This window comes from Lissotriton vulgaris, chromosome 7, assembly GCF_964263255.1.
Source record: "Lissotriton vulgaris chromosome 7, aLisVul1.2, whole genome shotgun sequence".
NCBI lineage: Eukaryota > Metazoa > Chordata > Amphibia > Caudata > Salamandridae > Lissotriton > Lissotriton vulgaris.
Genome location: NC_141695.1, coordinates 1,644,460,269 through 1,644,480,799, shown reverse-complemented (window position 1 = coordinate 1,644,480,799; position 20,531 = coordinate 1,644,460,269). Strand labels below are relative to the sequence as shown.

Here is a 20,531-nt window from a genome sequence, read left to right as displayed (position 1 = left end):
GGCCCCCCAAAATATGTCTTGCCCGAGGCCCCCAAAATCTGACATTGAGAAGAGATTTCCTGTTAGCTTAAATAGATAAGTTCGTTATTTTGCAATTATTTAAAATCATCCTTACAATGAAAGCCACTGATACATATTTATATATAAACTACATAACACATACTTATGTTGGCATAATGAGAGGCTTAAACCCTACACAAGTTGGAAATCACTAAATTGGAAAAAATTGATTAAAAAACCCATAACACTTTTAGTAATGCAGAAATATAAAGTGTAAAATGTTAAAATACTTAAAAAGATCTAAAGTGCAATTTTTGCCCCTAACTAGGCTACCGAACTGGACCAATGACAGAGCATATGATCTAGTCTAAAGGTACGTGTCCATGCTCAATACAACTATACTAGACCCATAAGGGAGCCTGTGATCTAGTCAAAAAGGTACCTATCCATGCTCAATACATTTAAGGCCCAAATTAAAGTGCAATTACTTCAGAAATTTCTCAAAACCATGGAGGTCACATTTGGCGCAAACATTTTTGTTCTGTAGAGCAAAAACCTGTTGGGCCCATTAAAACAGTTTTCCATTTAGAGTTTGCGGTGCTTTTAACAGTCTACTGAGGGTACAGCATCTGGTGCACATGAGGGAAGTGCCAGGGCCGCTTTCAGAATCTTCATTAATCGTGCTGCCAGCTGTGAGGACTCACTTCTCAGGCATGCTTCAACAGCTGTGGGGAAAGTTCTAGTGTTTAGGCCACGCCATATAGGGCACAGCCAGAATATTCTTAGGTAGAGCAGCTTTTCACAAGCACTGAGGATATGGATAAGTCCTTCCTCCTGCTTTGCGCAGAAGCGGCAACGTCTATCATACTCATCAAAGTTCCTCCGGCCATACCAGTACAATATTAACAGAACGAGCCCCAATCAAAGCCTCATTAGATCCTACTTTAAAGCCAAGCTGAAAGGCAAGGAAAGATAAGTCGACAGGGCCCCTGGCTTGTACAGTGAGAACGCCCATCTGCCTTGGGCCAAGTTCTTGATGGTCAGAGCGTCCTGTTCCCTTGAAATTATTTTTGCCTGCTTGGTTACCTGTCTGTAGACTATAGCGCTGGGAGACAAATTGAGCAAATCTCTCGGGCCTCTGGTATATGCAATGCCAAGTTGAGATATTTGTGCCAGTTAGTCAAAGGATTTCCAAATGTTTCCCAAATTATGCTTTTCAACATGTTTTCTTTGGCTTTCACACAATGGAATAGAAACTTAAGCTTGAGTGACCAGTGCTGTAGACCAAGCAAAACTCCTGTTGAATTTGGGCATGCGCCGTGCAATTGGAAAGAGAAAAGACTCTTCGGTAACAGATGGATTGTGCCCTATCTAGCCAATTTGCCATTCTTTTCCTAAATGTGTTTGCACCATGCGCTATTGTTGGAAGTACTTTGCAGCCCATCACTTTTAGCAGGGGGTTAAATCAGGATTCACCGGGCCCTTACGTAATTTGTGAAAGGCTCCCCTGAATCATCCCAAACCTTTCTTTAGGGTACTTAACGGCTTACCTGGGTGAAGGTCCCTACATTCATCATGGGACATGATTCAATTCCGACACCACTTCAACTTCTAACGTCTGGGCACTCTGGACTTCGTAGGACTTTCTTTGGGCTCAAATTCGTCCCCCCTCTCAGTCTGCTGCATCATTTGTGCCTGTGTATTATACAGGAACCTTCCAAGGCCTATGGGCACCCAAGACACCTGCAGGAATCTCCCTTAAAGTGAAGAAGTCACTTTCCTGCTCCTGTAGGCACCACAACTAAGCTGACCAGTCTGATGATGATGAGCTCCTACGGACTCTAAAAGGTTCAACAACACAGGTGTGGTTTTCAGCAGCTCTCGAGACCAGCCCTGCCCTCCCCTCTCACCAGGTTTGAGACCAGTATCCCTTGTGGGAGCCGCAGAAATCTCCATACACCAAGAACTTCGGTCTCCAAGTAGCCTTAACCTCATGCATCTCCAGTGACCGGAATCTTTGTCTACATCAAATCGTTTGCACCATGGCCTGCATCTTTTGGTGAGATGCTCGAGGTCCTCTTGCGACTCTAGTGCCTCCGGCCTGTGGGTCCTGTTGAGGGTCACCTTTGTTTCTTTTGGGCTCCCCTGATTTCTCAGGCCCTGCCCTTCCTCTCCTGCTTGTGGTGAGGTCTCAGGACCTTGCTGGTCCTGACATTGCACCTTCTTTGACTTCTATGTTGTTTGCAGTTGCCTAGGCTTGTTGGTGTACCCGACGGACACCGACCCCTCAACTCTCGACATCCGACGTGGGACAGCTCGTGCACAGCTCCTGGTCTTCCTCAGCATCACCTGGTCCTCACAGCTGCAGAGTCAAGGTCACAGTCAACTCTCCTGCAACTCCCGACATTGGTGGGAATTCGTCTTCCAGGTCTCCAGGTCACTCCTGAGTGACAAGACTCTTTCCCCTCTGCTTGCAGTTACTCTTCAACTTGAATCCACCTTCGGATTCCACCAGGCACTTTCTCCTTCCCCAGCAGCGACATTTGCCTGAAATCCTCCACTGGGTTCGACAGCAGTTTCCTACACCACTTAACACCTATGCACCCGGCTTCGTTGGTGTAGGTGATGTGGGTACTAAGGTATTCACGAGTGGGGTGGCTCTCCAACCTTCTGTCTTCCACAGGGTTTCTTCAGGGTCTTGTAGGAAGGGTCCTTAATCTTTAAAATTGCAAACATGACTTACAAGTTGAATTTTACGAAGAACGCGGTCGTGTTTTCACACTGCACACGTTCTCCGTGGGGTCCCTATCTACTTACCTTGGGTGGTTCCTTGGCTCCCCAACATTTCTACGTCCTCTGGACATTGTCGTGGTTCTTATACCACTTTCTTAGTATATGGTTCGGTTTCCCCCCCCCCCCCCCCCCGTAGGGTGTCCACTGGGTATTCTGTGCTATTTACTTGATTTCTATGCAAAGTATTTTGTGCATTGTGTATATCTCTGGGAAGGAGATATTTGTACATATTAGTTAGTGTTATATAATAAATACATATTTTTATAAGTACATTATGTGGTTCTTTTTCACTTAATCTATACCTATATGATTGCATTCTGGTAAAACAAGCTGTTTTACACTCCTTCTGGACTAAGCCTGAATGCTGCTCTCCACAGCTACCACTTAGAGAGCTTTCTAAGCTTGGCTATGACCTCTTAAATCACCATAAGGGTTGTATGGACTGGTGCATGGTGCAATAAGTGGACATCATATACCAGGCCAGCCTCCCACACCCACTTTAGATCTATTGGGATGGAATATTATGACTTCACAATTAAGAATGGCATGGTCACTAGCTAGCGTAATGGTGACTTCAAATTTGCTTATAGGTTGGAGGTGGGCCAGAGACACCCACATATAGTCTACGATAGCCATCCTGAAACAAAATGTGTGTGTATAGGCAGCTGGAATATCTGGTGCCACTCTGCCATCTATGATGTGGACGCCCAGTTGATATATTAATGCTGCAAGTGCTTTGCCTTGCTTATCACACCTTTGATATTGCGCTTTGATTTGCTGTATGACCCATATCTCATCATTAAGGCCTTTTGAGCTGTTGTTCGAGTCAACATGCATTAGATTAGTGCTGAAATCCCCCTTAATTATCCACATGGCATCCGGATTTGATGCGGTGAGGTCCCACAAAATTGGGAGCAGTGACATCAACGTTGATTCTCTTCTTGACCTGGTTGGATGCAGATAAATACAACCTATGGTGAGAGATGGCATTGGCCTCGTTCGCCCACTGCTGGTCAGATTTACTTTTCAAATGATGTCGTCCCACTTCCCTACACTGAGCACCATAGTTGTGGTCATTAAATCATCCTTCAAATAGATTGACACCCCACCGAAGGCGTGCTCCCCAACCTGTGAAGCCGTTGCAGGGGATACATGTACTGTGATATCCGGCCAGGGGAAAGAGTTAGGTGCCCATGCTTCTTGGAATGTGATTATGTAATGTCTGTGCAGCTCTTTAATGATTTTGTTTTTGGGTGTTGAGTCATTTAGACTTCTTATTTTCCTTGAGCAAATTTTCAGGCAGGGCTCCCTTTTCTGGATTGTAGTGTTCTGAGGCCCTGAGCTTGAAACGGGAATTTAATGCACTTGGTAGACACGCCCAGTCCTTTAGTGCTGGTTGTTGGGCTATACAATGGCAACCTTCACCAGATCTACTTGCCGTAATTGTTAGTGACTCTTCCATAATTTCCCCTTGTGATACCACTTAGAACTGAACCAGTGGCAGACGTGTTCCTGTTTATGGTTTGCTTTCATGGCCTATCACTTTGTTTGTTCATGCATCTGATTCCAGAAAGCAGGCAGTGTATTTGCTTACCACAGGATACACTAGTTTTATGCCCCATTTTTCAAGCTACATCTGGCAATTTTTTCGTGAATTTACAGGATTTGAGCTGTTAAAGATGTTTTCAATGCGGTCATTAGTCTTACCATTCCCTGGTGGCAGGGAGGCCACTCTATCCATATAAACGGAGCGAATTTGTTACAGGCCTGGGATATTTGCACAACATTTCAGGAAGTTTCTTCTGTTGAGGACATCCAATGTGCCCCTTGATGCATAGTCTCCATAGAGAATGAATATTGTTTGATCTATCCAGATTTACTGTTCTCAGTTCCTAAGGTGGATGCCTTCTTGTTGGGGCTTACCCTGGGTCTCCCTTCAAGGTTACTTAATGTGTTAGAAGTCGATGCGGGAGCTCTTGGTGTTTTGCGGTGCCCTCGGCTCTCTGGCATGCCTATCGGAGCGCCCTGTTTTACTGATGGTCCCGTCTGCGACAGATGATGGTTGGGTGACTCCCCTGAGTCACCTGGTCCTGCAGGCCTTGTCGTTGTTTGCAACCCTACAGAAGCCTTAGCAGGGACTAAGGGACTCCTTTACTTCAAATAGATTGACTGGTCTTGATGGTGTGGTGGTCCTTTTCCAGTGGTCACACTGATTCACTGGCTTTTTCTGGAGTCATGGTCTCATTTGTTATAGCTATGACATCTGTGCCCCCCCTGGTAGCCTTCTTTTGGTTCACTTCGGGTGCCCCTGGATCACTGGCATCTGCCTCTTGTCTGGGTTTGCACTCCCCTTTATCTTTTGGAGTGGGTCGTTCAGCTTTTCCCTGCTCCTCCTCTGATTCTGACAATAGCCCTTGGTGTAAGGTTGATCTTCTATTATTGTTACTTTTATGTAGTTTTTCAGTCTTTTCTTATTTTTCCTTGACAGTGGAATGTTCAAATTGTCCAGGGTCTTTGGATCATTGCTTGTGCCTTTATTTTGTGGTTGCATAATACTGTGCGCTGGGATGATGCTGAGTATTGCTTGTAGTAAGCTGATTTTATTTTCCGGCCAGGGGGTGGAAGTCAGGGAGAGAGTCTGTGTGCATTTTCACCGCTCCCCATATTTTCTGGGGCGCAACCTCATCCACCTGGATCGGCTCAACTACTGGAGTGGTGGCATTCTTTGTGGGATCTTGTGTTGCTACACTTTGGTGACTTTGGTGTTGAGCCAGCCCATTTCTGATATCCTGGGTGATGGCTGACTTTTTCAGGTCTACATTCATAGGCTATGTTGATAATTTTTCTATTATTGGCCTGCAAGCCCACGGATCTTGCATTTTCTCCATTTGGACTGAATATTGAGCTCTGATAATTAAATTATTTAAGAGATACAGTTTGCCATCAATCCATGTGATTAAACTGGCGATTGTTTGCAGAATGGAGATTTGCACCTCAAGTTTGTCTGCATGTAGTAGTGCAGCGTTAGCCATGTCATCAAGTGTTTTTTTATGTTTACAATTGCCACCAATTGCAGCATGGTTGCTGTCTCCTGTTCCACCATGCCAGATGGTTGCACGGATTCCTGATGGTAGATGAAGCATGAACTCGAAGTCAGGGCACCAGCTGGACAAGGAACACCTCTCAAGGGCTTGTGGTCGGGCGATGATTCTAATAATGCCAGCACTACTGCCGTAGCACCAACTTGGAACACACGTTTTGGGCTTTCTCTGGTGTTTTCTGCCCCACTGCTTGTAGACAGTTTTTTGCCCTGCAATCCTGTGTTTACCCCACCCTCTTCTCTTTTATCTTTTGTATTTATGACTTCTGTTGCGCCTGCTATCACTTTTATGTTGAAAGGGGGAGTAGAAGGGGGTTTTGGCTGAGGGTGCTTAGGAGTTCCACCCAAAGCTCCATGTGTGTGTGGGGGGGTTGCCTTGGTCCCCCATAGAGCTCCAGATTTCCTTCTTTGTGTTGAATGTTCCTTTTAACACTTGCATCTCAGGGCTTAGTGGTATGTCTGACCAGGAATAGCCCCAGTAGTTTCTCCTCTGTGAGGTCGTCCCCCCCCTCAAGATTGTGTTCACAGATGGAGAAGATCCCCAATGCTGAACCCTCCTTTGCACTAAGACTGTATCAGGGTTATGAGGTGTTGAGGTAGCTATTAGATTTACAATTGGTTATGTGGGTGGGTTGGATGTAGCACCTTCGTCCCAGGCGTATTTGATGGGCTCATTGTTGCATGCTCCAGTATTGGGTTTGTCGGTGCTAGGATAAATAATTCAGGCGTGCTGTCCTGAACAAATTATCCTTGAATGTCATTCTTGGGTTTTACTTGGACATGGTCGACCTCTTTGATAGCTTCTTTGCTAGCCTGAGGGATGACCTCCTTACATATGTCCAAATCTTGGTTCATTTCTTCCTGAGTAACTCCTCAGTCACTCCTTGAGTATTTCTAGACCTACAAGAGTCTCTCGTTTTGGCGTTTTGCTGATTTGTGGGATCTTTGATGGACTTGGATTGAGCTCACCATGGCACTGTGTGTCCACATTTGTTGATATAGCTTGGCGCTTTATCCTCAGGGCTTTCTCTGGTGAGACTGTGCCACCTCACCCCTTCACGAGCACTTGCCTTGCTAGAGTGGGGGGTGTGGGACACGAGCACACAGGAGCAAGAGTGCACCAAGCGTCAATAGCCAAGTTACTTTTCGCCTTTTTGCTTTTTATGACCAGGTTGACTATATTCGCTTGTCTCCTTCCTTATCTCCTACACTTCACAAGGCCCAAATAGGGGAGAGCAGCCAAGGGGTACAAGAGGGCCAAGGGGGACATGGGGCTCGGTCATCTCTGCTGCGCTCGTGCTCACGCCTGACAGGGCCACCCCTACTGGGGTGCTCGTGCCATACACGAAACCAAATGCTCCCACTCACCTCGCTTTTTGCGCTAGCGCCTGTCCCACCACTTACTGCCTCGAATCGGCCTGGCCTGGTCCTGGGAGACAAACGCAGAAGGGAGGATGTTAAGATATGGCGGCCGCCCTGGCAGAGCGGGTCCGAGAACTAGATGTCAAGCACGGGCAGGCTGGCGGCAAGGACCATGGGGCAGCCGGAGGGAGGGGTGAGGACTGGAGATCGGCTGTTGCAGCTGCCCGGCTCACTACCCACTCTCTGCACAAGGGGCCGAGAGGTCGAGTACCCATGCCGCTGCTGCCACTCTGCTCCGTCCACCACGCCCCATCCCACAAATGCCAGAAACTCTGAAGCCAAAAACTTTGAAGCCAGATTCAGAGGAATTCTGTTAGCTGCAATGTAGGCTTTTATTTATGCACAATATGCATAAGAGGGTCCATGCAATGCAAAAATTCTAGGGGAAAAAAGCAGGGAAAACAACCTATAACACAACACTAAACCCCTAATGAAATAATCACATCCAAGAGTGATTCATACACATGTATCCCACAGAGGAAAATAGCAAATACTCTTACAAGTTTATATTTTTATTTTCAAACCATAATGGGCATATATTATATTTTTGCTTTTCATTTTTTTTTACATAAATCTATTGTACGTCACATATATTATATTTCATCGATACAATATTTTCTTAAAAATTCATCCCAAACTCAGGAGCCCCAATCGCCAAGGGAGGAGAAAATCACTTCATTGTGGCACATGTATCCACAGAAAACAGTCAATACACATAAAGGAAACAAAACATAAATTCAAAGACTAATACATTTAACAAAAACTAACAATAAAGACAATACATAACAATATTGCACATTGCTAACAAATCAAACAACACAAATGCGCTGACACGCGTTTCGAAAATCCCATGTACCATCCTTCATCAGGGCGCTGATGTAGTAAAGTGTTTCACAGTTCAAAGAACAGTGTATTTGACAGTATATGTAAACAGATGCTTTATACACATGGAGGCTCCGTATCAACTGTACAATCAACTCTGTGGAAACAAATATAGCAAAGTTACTCTTACTTCTTCATGAAATCCAAAGTTTAAAAACGCTAAATGGTCAAAATATAGATTCCAAAATATAGACAAACCAAAATATCGAGTCCAAAATATAGAATGGACAAAATATCGAATGGACAGAATATAGACATCAAAAATATCGTTTTGAATTTAAGTAATGTAATATCGATTTTAAAAATATAGACAGTCAAAATATCGAAGTACATAATATAGTTTATTAAAAATATCGACTTTTTAATAATATCGAATTTTTTAAAGTGTTGTTTATGTTAGTATATGTGTGGAAAGTGTATATATTTTTGTAATTTATTTTAAGTATTTAATTTTATGTTATTTAATTATTGTGTAATTTAATTCTGTAGCGGTTTGTGGGTTTATAGGGGAATAGGGTGGGAAGTAATTTAATTATAATTAATGAAATATGTTAATTAATTAATTAATTGGTATTCATTTAGAATAAATTGTTAATTAATTTTTAATTGGTAATTAATTCTTAATTGATAAATATTTTTTATTAATTGATTAATTGTTTATTATGTGAATTAAATGAATTTATTTTCTATAGCGGGTTGTGGGTTTATAGGGGAATAGGGTGGGAAGTAATTTAATTATAATTAAATAAATATGTTAATTAATTAATTGGTATTTATTTTGATTACATTGTTAATTAATTTTTAATTGGTGATTAATTAATTCTTAAATGATTATTTTTATTAATTAATTTATTAATTGATAATTATGTGAATAATATTAAATTATTTTCTGTAGCGGGTTGTGGGTTTATAGGGGAATAGGGTGGGAAAGAATTTAATTATAATTAATTAAATATGTTAATTAATTTATTGGTATTTATTTTGAACACATTGTTAATTAATTTCTAATTGATAATTAATTAATTATGTGAATTATATTAATTTATTTTCACTAGAGTGGGAATAGTAAAATGTACCCCTATGCTATCCAACGCTTTCCCTACAGTTGCACACTCTGGAGTAGGAATAGTAATTTTTACCCCTACGCTATCCAACGCTTTCCCTACTGTTGCACTCTCTGGATTGGGAATAGTAATTTTTACCCCTATGCTATCCAGCGCTTTCCCTACTGTTGCACTCTCTGGAGTGGGAATAGTAAATTTTACCCTTACGCTATCCAACGCTTTCCCTACTGTTGCACTCTCTAGAGTGGGAATAGTAATTTTACCCCTACGCTATCCAACGCTTTCCCTACTGTTGCACTCTCTGGAGTGGGAATAGTAATTTTTACCCCTACGCTATCCAACGCTTTCACTACTGTTGCACTCTCCGGAGAGGGAATAGTAATTTTTACCCCTGCGCTTTCCAACGCTTTCCCTACTGTTGAACTCTCTGGAGTGGGAATAGTAATTTTTACCCCTACGCTATCCAATGCTTTCCCTACTGTTGCACTCTCTGGAGTGGGAATAGTAATTTTTACCCCTACGCTATCCAACGTTTTTCCTACTGTGGCACTCTCTGGAGTGGGAATAGTAATTTTTACCCCTGAGCTATCCAACACTTTCCATACTGTTGCGCTCTCTGGAGTGGGAATAGTAATTTTTACCCCTACGCTATCCAACGCTTTCCCTACTGTTGCACTCTTTGGAGTGGGAATAGTAATTTTTACCCCTACGCTATCCAACGCTTTCCCTACTGTTGCACTTCCAGGAGTGGGAATAGTAATTTTTACACCCTGCTATCCTACGGTAATAATATTGTGTATTTTTTATTAATATTATGTTATTATATTTTAGCTATTTATTTTTAATATTTTTTTTACATTACTTTTAAGAAATTTGATATTTTTATAATGTATATATATATATATAAACGATATTTTGGGTTCGATATTTTGGTACTTACCTGTTTGTAGATAGGAATTCGATATTTTGTCTGTCGATATTTTGGAATCTATATTTTGGGCAGTCTATATTTTGTCCCTCGATATTTAGTCAGTGATCCTTTAAAAACACGTGAGCAAAATTGAAATAGTGACTACTGTGAGTCCCAAGAGACCAAAAAGTGTGTCCCAAAACCGAACATACAACCGATCACCAAAACATACAACGTTTTCAGAAAATATAACACCAACACACAGTGCACCAGCAATTTCATGTCCATAAATAAAGAAGAAAAAAGAGAAAGAAAAGACTGCATTAAGAAATAGAGAGAGAACCTCCACCAACTCTGTAAGTGCTACGACTAGGTTCAATAAGTTGAGAATGGATAGAATCAAGAATTCCAAAAGCTAAAATATATATATAACCAGATCGAGAACTCCTCTACATACTTTTGTAGTAAAGTGAGAAGTGATAACTTCTATCTCTTTAGGCACTTCAAAGGCTTTACTTCTGTAGAACCAACCTAACCACAGCTCGAGCTATATACAGTGGAAACAATAAGGGTGTAAGAACTCCTTTATTCTCCGTTAGATAGATATTTAGAAAATAAATGTCAAAATCAAGTGCAAGCCTACTTGTATAGATCAGGTCAAGCAGACGCCCGAAGTAGGAGATCAGGAAAAAAGAATTCTCTACTAAATACAGCATAGGACATTCTGAAATAAATGAAGAACAACATAGATCTAGTTACAGATCTAGAAAAAATAAGACACAACGAGTTTTGGGATTCTTGATTCTATCCATTCTCAACTTATTGAACTTAGTCAACTATATGAATACAAAGTAAATTATCTTAGCTAGCTAACAGACATATATGAACAGGGATACGAAGGGTGCAAAAAATAGAAATTAGAGGAAAAACACATAAAGGGGCATATGAACAAGCCCCTATCACCACCACAACGTCACTTTTATCTACGTTGTGGTGGCGATGGGGACTTAGCCTTATTTACAAGGCAGCGTTAAACCACTTAACGTGGCTTAACGCTGCCTTGTAAATAAGGCCCTCTTTGACGCTATGATTAGCATGAAAGGGGTGGGCAGTGGCTGTTGCGGTAGGTGTTCTGCAGCACACATAGAAAGAGCAAAATGCCATTATTGATTGTTTATGTGGCGGAAGGGACACTTTCCTGCACATCAACAATCCTTTTCGGCAACACTGGCACCCTTGCACGATGGCGCAGGGGTGTCTGCGCTGACGCTAGACAGCTATTTCTCCTCGTTGCACCATTCTAACCCCTGCTATTGTTATAGGTTTTGGTGCTGCCTCAGATTTACGCATCCCTTTTAAACCTGGGGCAGCATCAAAAAGCAATGAGAGTTGTGGTGGAACGCCCACAGCAACATAGATTGAACGCCTCTTTCACGCAGATACCTGCGTGAAGGGATACCATATTTACAAAGCGGAGATAAGCCACAAGTGTCTTAACGCCACTTTGTAAATATGGTGCAGGCATTGCGCCCCCGGAACGGCAAAAAAAGTGACGTTCAGTGGCGCAATCCCCTTGTAAATATGCCCCCTAGTAAGGCATTCCTGAATTGATATGTTTTTTAAACAAACACTTTTCTGTGCAAATGAACCTTAGCCTGGCCAACTAAATGCCTTGTAATCTAAGATAATACCTCGAGCTGCAACTCTAAAGCTAGTATTGTTCAACCAGCCCCTCTTGCTTATTGCTGGTGCTTTTGGGAAGTGTAATCTTTTAATCCGACATTCCGCTTTATAAATCTGCAGATGTACATGGGTTGAACTAACTTGTAATTTGCTCCCTTCCAACCTAGGAGTTTTGAGGAATATTCAATGCAATGAACGTCTTTTTAGATGCCCTGATACTTTTTGTCAGCGTTGTACGCCACATACTCTCCTCTTTGTTCCAGTGGATTCGAAAACCTTCTGAGAAAGTCGTAGCCAATGAGATATGCTTGATAACTGGCACCGCCGGCGGCCTCGGGAGGCTCCTGGCTTTGGAATTTGCCAAGAGAGGTGCGACACTCGTCCTGTGGGACATCAACAGAGAAGGCAATGCCGCGACGGCCAAGCAAGCGAGAGAGCTGGGCGTCAGTGTACATGTTTACGCCTGCGACGTGAGCCGAAGGGAGACGGTCTACGAGACAGCAGAGAGAGTCAGGAGGGAGGTGGGAGACGTGACCATCCTGGTCAACAATGCCGGGGTGGTGGCGGGACAGCCGCTCCTTCAGTGCCCAGATGAACTGCTGGAGCGGACCTTGAGGACCAACTGCCACGCGCACTTCTGGGTGAGTCCGCGCGCCAGGGGCATCTGTGCGCGAGATGATAGGCCCTTGGTTCTTTTTCACACATGAATCAATTTTAGCCATGTACAACATTTTCAGTGCATGTTATTTTCTAAACAAAGTAGGTGTTTCAAATGTTATTTATCATGAGAAGTGCCTAGAAACAACATCTTAACTAACCACCGTGTCTTATGCAGTTCAATATTTTCTTATATCCTGCCATTGTATTCTAGCGGTAATCTGAAGAGTAAGTTCTAGGTATGAAGGAATGTTCAATATTAGTATTTATATTAAAATGTGCATTTGTTACTTTAAATTTCTTAGGGCCTACCAGCCTGGATGGGCAGTTTGGGGCTCCCAGAATACAGCTGTTGTTGTTGAGTGGCTGATCGGAAGGTCTATGAGCCTTACAGTATTTTTAGTTAATAAATTCCATTGTCTACCCATGTTGGATTGTTAAATGTACTGTATATGGGCTACTGTAGTCAGCAGCATAAATCAAAGAGTGAAAAGAGTCCATCCCACTGAGCCAAAACTTAGTTCTAGCAGATGCACAGCTGAGTAAGTAGGTCAGATGGGCAAGATCAACTGTTTATGACGCTATACCATGCCTTTCTGCAATGATGATGCTGGCATATTCAGCCAGGTGTGCAATATACCGGGCCACTAGGCAGATTAAGCCTCCTCTATGTTGTGCTAACAGTTCTATGGAAACATCCTAAAATGAGAAGGATATATCAGGATGATGGTAAGTGAAAAGAGGTAGAAATACCGGTGTGGCGTCGAAGGAACAGTATTCCACCTTAATATCAACTCTAGAATATCATGCTGGCTGAATATCACTTAGGGTACCAGAAACAAGGTGATGGATGGAATGCTTGAATTAATCTCAGCCACTAGCAATCGTAGGGACCACTTACCAATGCATCGTTTTTTCACCCACCATGCCACCTCATTTCAGACTGGGATGCAGCCTGAGTAATTACCAGTGTCTGAGATTGATTCAAGCATTACAACCATCACTTTTTGTATACGTCACTCTGTTGCTATAAGTGGGATGGGTATGCCCAGACATGGGTTCCATGCACACTGTGCCAGTAGAATTGTGCAATACCCTAATAAGGGGAAAAAGGTCCTGGGTTGCTTGTGTTCCAGCTCATAGAGGCAACTGACCTGGCTGCTTGGCCTGGACTGTTACCATTGGAGAAGGGTCAAGACTGATTTGCATATGGTTGGGTCCAAGCTGAGTTGGCATGGTGTGCAGAATAACAATTGACTGGGATGCAGCCAGAATAATTACCAGTGACCAGAATAATTACCAATTACCAATGGAATTCAAGTGTTACATCCATCACTTTTTGTATACACCAGAATACCATTGGCAAAATATAGAGCAACAAAATACTGACAAGGTTAGCATATGTAGATAGGGATAAGTTTACTTTAGTTAAAAAAAGGTACTTAAAAATTTCCTTGGCTACTATGAAACATTCCAAAAACTCATGATAAACACTTGAGTGTTCTGAACAGTGGCCCAGATATCAATTCAGTAAATTCTCATACTGAATCTCACACTACAAGATCATTGCATCCAATTATGCAAAGGCCAGTGGCTCACCAGTTGTCTTTCGCCAGTGCATGAGGAACGTCTCAGATAGCTTACGGCTGAGCCCTAGTAATTTAAACTTTCTCTCAAAGAGTGGTACCTTCTACTACAATTTGTGGATTTCCTGATGAAGGTCTGTTGTTTCCTGAAACGCGCATAGACTCTATGTTATGATGAAGACTTGATCCAAAGTATCAATATTAAAAGCCACTACTTGTACTCTGAAGAACATTTTATTTTCATCTAAAACTATCAGCGTTAATAACAGAGGGTCCTTTCTTTCACTTTACTTTAGTCAACTCCACAATTTTTTCCTTTGATGATATATATATACACACACACACACACACACACATATGCACACATACACATGTAGGCATGGATAGATTTACTCTTCTTAACTCCCCATCTATCTACCATGAAAATATATATATATTATATATATATATATATTTTTTTTTTCATGGGAGGTAGATGTGAAGTTAAGAAGAGTTAATATTTACGCATTATTAGAAAGCACTCAATGTGGTTCTTAATAGCTGTATTTGTGTAGTTCCTATCTACCAACAGAATCAGCAAATCCCGGAGAAACAATAAGCAAAATCAACTCTCATTCAATAAAATACGTTTGATTTAACAGTTGTCTTTTGAAATTAAAAGACCCTTAAACAAAACACTGCATTAAGAAAGCCTGCAATAGATCTCATGAGCTTTTCAAAGTCATCCAGATGTTTATTAAATCTTCCAGGATGCATCATTAGTATCTCCTCCTTTCATTAGTAAACAGGCAGAGAGTAATAATTCACTGTAAAGCATACACTACGCAATGGACTTTTCTCTATGTATTTGAAATTTCTTTGCATATTCCCCGATTGAACAGTAGTCATCTTATCAGTCTAAGAGGGAAGATACTGACTTAGCGTTGCTGAGGTTCAAACCTGGAACCTGCAGCTCTTATAGTGGCACCCAGCCCCCTGAGCTATCGCGTCAGCCTCTCTATATAGGCTTTACCAGGGCAATGTGGAAAGTGGCGGCGCAGTTCGCACTTCCAAGGGAATTTGGAACACGGAAATATCTGCTTTATGTGGGGAACTCCAACATCTTCGTTACAAAAAGATGTTCAAACATGATCTAGTTTTAACTAATGCCACAGGTTCCATATGCCTTAAAAGGCCCGATTTGCCACACATATTTGGACAAAATTCACTCAGAGAAAATGCTGTCCACCCTGCTTTATATTTTAATATCTATCAGGTTTTTAGCAATTTTCCCTGATCAAAGTGCCACAGTTTGTAAGATTGCCCAAGACAATTCAGTTCCTAAATCCTAAAAAACGTTGAAAAATGTTAGGGGCAGATTTACAAGCCCCTTCTCACACTTTTGTGCCGCTGTTGCGTCACTTTTGTGATGCAGCAGTGACATAAAAAATGTGGCCAATTTACAACGTGATGCATCTAGGGAGATGTGTCAGGTTGTAAAACCCTGCGTCACATTATACCTGTGTCAAGTATAATGTATACAGAGGGGCGCTCCCACGCAGGAAAGACTTGTAAAAGTGACACAGTGAAATCTATAGAATTTCACTGCGTCACTTCTAGGACGCCACTGCGTCAAAACCTTACGCCTGCATGAAACAGGCATAAGGAGGGACTTAGTGTAATGGGAATAGGCCTCAATATGCATTGCTGTAGTTGCGTTGTGCTTGCAACACGACTCCAAAAATGCGTTACTTTTCCCCCAAAAGTTGTGTCAGAATTTCTAAATCATCCGTCAATCCTTGCGCCATGGTGCGCTGTATTGTAAATATGGCGCAAGGGTTTCTCAGGGTGGCACAGGGAAAGTGACGCATTTCTACAGATGCGTAATTTTCTTGCAAATCTGCCCCTTAGTGTCCTTTGTGCAGTCCCAATACTTTTTCCACACGTCTATCTTTAGGTCGACAAGGCTACACCTCTGGCTGAGTTACGTTAATGGAACTATGCAACAGTCCAGCTAGATGCAGTGCAGCTGAGGGTAAGGTGTCTTGGCTGTCTGTGTGGGACTGTAAGCTTTCTTCTGAGACTGGCACATGATGACCAAAATACTCGGAAAAAGGGACTGTAGAAGGTCTCATAGGCTCCACGCGAAAACAATGAGTCTGGGACTGCATTTATGATAAGATTTCGAACATTGATCGGACTTCGATATTACACGCGCACATAAACGTTCTCAAACACTTAGGCCATCACTCAGGGTATTGCAGAAGGTTTATTTACCACCCTTTGAGTGGACAATAGGTGGTATCAACAAGCGCAACTATTTGCCACACACCTTTCTGCTTTTGCACACACTTTCATCCATGTACAATAAAGGGGGTGATGTCTTAACTGACCACCTAGTAGGGTACTTTGTTGACAGCCACAGCCAAGGCATGACTCTCTATAAAAATGCTGACATCCAATCTTTGTAGTAAATGGCACAAGCTTTGTCAGGAATAACTATTAGCATGCTTCCCTGGCTATGGAGCCCCTGCGGCGGGTCTACGGCAGGACCTGGGTGAGTGTTGTATACGCATTAGGAGTACAGTGGATACTGTGTCTATGTATGCTGATGACCCTCTCCTGAACCTGTTCAGACCGAGGGTCTCGATCAGTGCTTAATTTGTAAAAAAATAAGTGTCAGGGCTCTCGTCAGGAGGTCACTGCAGCTTGCACCACACATTGCCACTGCTATGCTGCTACTGATAGTAACAACACAACTATTAACCATCAGACTCCTACAAGTGTGACAATTTGGGTTATTTCAGGCCCCCAAAGCTATAAGAATGGCTTGGGGGTAGGTAATACTAGTTTTTAATGTATATTGAATTAATAATTACCCGTTGTTGTGGTCATCTCTAAATTAGTCAGACAGTGCCACCTTGTGGCAGACTGTCATAAGCTCCAGTGTTGATAATTGAGTGCTGGTGCTGAGCACCTGAAACCACTGGCTCAAATTATGCACTGGACTCAATACCGGTATTGCTGGAGGACTTTGGTAGAGCATCCACCTTACATATCAATGGGCACAAGCTTCTCCAGTCGGCGGGCCTGGTTGAATGTTCCGAGGAAGAGCTTCCTGAGGTGGGGCTGCCCTGGGAGACAGGGGAGTTTTGTTTAGGAGATTGGCTCTGATTTTGAATTTATTGAGGTTTCAAAATCGAGGAGAGGTCAAATTTCCTTTTATCAGATATTATCCTTCCCATGAAATGTAGCATCGCTTCTTACAGAATAAAGGCGGACATGTCACGGTCATGGCTTCCGTTCCGCACAATCAGGCTTTCGTAAAAATTATAAACGCTTTCCCTGGAAATCAATACTGCTATTTAGAAACAGCAAACCATTAAAATGAAAAAATGAGAACACTTCAGCAATGCTTTCCTAATAACTTTAAGTGTCGTTGCCCTGGGTTACAGTCTTTTGCTTTCAGCAAATGCTCTCAGAAATCTATTCACTTGACATAGAGTGAAATAAACTCAATTCTGAAAGGACAAACGCCATACTTGGTTAATAGTCTTTAAACAACGCAACGTGTTACTTGTATAACCTCGGTTGGTCAGATTTCCACTTCTCTTGCCTTGCCTGCTAAATCTAATTTTTTAAGAGCTTTATTGTCATTTCTTACCGTGTATGTTTATATATCAGGTGTATTTTGTCTACTTTTAGTCACAGTCCTTAAGTTGCCAAATACATTGGAAACAAATATAAACAGTGGGAGTACAGAGCTCCTCCTTTGGCCCTCTTCCTCACTTTAACACCTCTGTGACTGGCACTGGTAGATTCCTTTTTTGGGCTCCCCCACTAGACAGCACATGTTCTGTCCGTTGTGAGATGTATTGCTTTCCTGCCTCTTCCTGTGTTTTTCCCTCCCCTGGAGCACAGACACATACGTGTGTCCTTCTAATGCTCACTTTCGAAAGACTACTTTTTTCTTTTTGTTTAAGCACTCTCAAAAGAGGGCATGTGTTTTCCAACTATCTTCCTCGTGTTCTTCTCTCCCTCCCTCTGCCATGCTCTGTGTTCCTCTCTCTCAACTGTGTGCTTCTCCCCGCTAACTAAACTTTTCCAGAACCGTCAACTCACACGGTCCCACCATGTGACGCACGATATCGGCTCACATCACACCGTCTCCAAGAGAGGAGCCAATATCACACAGTGGCAGGGAAAATCAGCTGACACCTCTGTTGTATGGCGTTTTAGATTCCGAATGAATTTTCCCGATTCATGCCCTTATATAGATACAATTTGCTTTGCCCTTATATAGGCATAGAAATCAAACCCTTATTCAGGCATAGCCCAAGCTACCCAAATACAGGCATGGCTACTTCCATCCGTTCATCAACGTCATAACGATTTCTTGGAAAACCAGACTCTTAAGCAGAAGGGACCCTAGCCTAGATATTGATTTCTCCAAGAAACTCATTTATTATGCATGGACAACTATTCCTTAGGGGTTCATCCATGATGTTCATATGCCCGACTTTACGTCAAAGTTGGCATTCCTAAACACCTTTAAGGTATAAATATACCTTCACTTGCTAAGTTTCTAGTGACCTCTGAGCTAGCTGGCATACACAAATAAGTTTAATATATTCGATAAACACCTACTGACCTAAGTCCTATGTCATATCTATAGGATATATTATTCCAATGCGCAGAGCCTGTTGGGAATATAGAAACTACACTACACCATTGTAAATACTGTATATTGAGCTCATTTTCCGAGGCTTTGTACTGCGAGGCCCATTAAGGGGAGTCAGAACACCCCAGTACATCGGCACCAGCCTCCGCAAGCTTTTTTTGGGGGGGGGGGCCTTGGCGGCGGGGTAGGGTTAAAAAGGGCCTCGCAGGTACTTCTTGCATGAGGCTCCGCCCCTTAAGGCCCCTGCCCCTCCTCGGACTGTGAGATTGTTCTTCCAATTGGCAGGTATGCCTTTTCTCTTGTGCTTCCACACCACACCCATGTGGTGGTGTTGCTTCTGTCCCCACCCTCCGTGTTGCTTCCACCTAATGCTTTGTTTCCCCTTCATGCTTTAGAAAAAATAATGCTTCAGCACGTTTTTTAAATTACTGATCCATCCTGGATCATTGACTAAAAAGAAATTAAAAGTGTGAGTCATTTTGTAGGTATGCACACGTGTGGTGGCCTCACCTTCAAAATGACCTATACTTTTTTTAAATCATTTAATCATCCACAGTATCGTGGACCCTGTGCAGCATAGCTAAAAACTACTGGCAAAGCCAATAGGTCCCAAAAGCGAGACTGTGCAAATGCTACAATAGCATGAGTATAGGGCCAAATAAAAAGTCTGGCTGCCAGTTTCAGATATAGATGCAGATGGCCACTCAGGGCAAGGATGAATGCCCAGTTACCTAACAGGGGACATTCCTATCCCAACAGGACTCACTAGCATTACACTGGTTTGCTCGAATGTACAAATAGGAGCTATAAAGCACTCGCAGCCAGAACTAACACTACAAGGGGAAATGTTAGTCATTGCAAAATGCTTATTTACACGACCTGGGCCGGACAGGGCTTTTATTCCACCGGGCATTTCCCTGGCAGGGAACCCTTGAAGGCCTGATTAGAAATCCCAGAGCTCCTCCTGCAGGGGAGACTTCAAGAGAAGGAGAGGGCTGGAGGGGGGAGGTGGAGGGAAAGCGATCAGAGAGGGAGCCAGATAGGAGAGCAGGAGAGAGAGAGAGAATGGATGGATGGATGGATGGATAGATGGATGGATGGATAGATGGTTGGATGGATGGATGGATGGATAGACAGACGGAAGGATGGATGGATGGAAGAGAGAGATGGAAGACGAAGGGAGGAGGCTGATTTCTGCATTTTTTGCCAGGGATGCTTTTGTTTCCCCAGTCCAGCCCTGTACACAACTACACGTTTTATTGGGGTTAACTTAATTTGAGCACGTTTTAGCAAACTTCCTATTTAGGACCAACCAAAGAGAACAGTTTATAGGTGTACGAGAGAGAGAGAGAGAACATGTGAGCACAGATATTGGAATTTCAAGAGCAAACGCGACAGCCCTCATTGTTATGCAGCCCACAGTAGCCTTCCATTCTGAATCAAGGCAATGTTGTAAATGTTTACTGCTCTGACGGCAAGACAAACGGCGCTTCCATTAGCCAATTAAAAGGTAACTTACCAGAGAAGAGGGAAGAATTGGAAGACGATGGAAAGTCAATAACAAATAACTTGGCTCAGAATGATGGGGCATTTCTGTAATAAGGTTAGAGTAACTGGCCCGCTGAGCAGCTCAAGCGGCGCGAGGCGTTCCATCACCAACCGGTCTGCTCTGCGCTTCCGGTCTTCGCAGACATTGCATGCTCTACCATCTGTTTCTGGAAATTCACGCAACACACAGATTCGTTCGATGATTTCGAAAACACAATCGCCACCG

General features: G+C 42.7%; 1 protein-coding gene across 1 annotated transcript in view; it reads left to right on the top strand.

Annotated features, from left to right (window-relative positions):
* Positions 1-12,045: 12,045 nt before the first annotated feature.
* LOC147706188 (retinol dehydrogenase 10-A-like) overlaps positions 12,046-20,531 on the top strand; it is an 88,558-nt gene continuing 80,072 nt past the window's right edge. The window contains exon 1 of the mRNA XM_086929044.1: positions 12,046-12,495. Within this exon, the coding sequence (XP_086785170.1) occupies positions 12,046-12,495 (450 nt within the window). The remainder of the gene's footprint in view (positions 12,496-20,531) is intronic.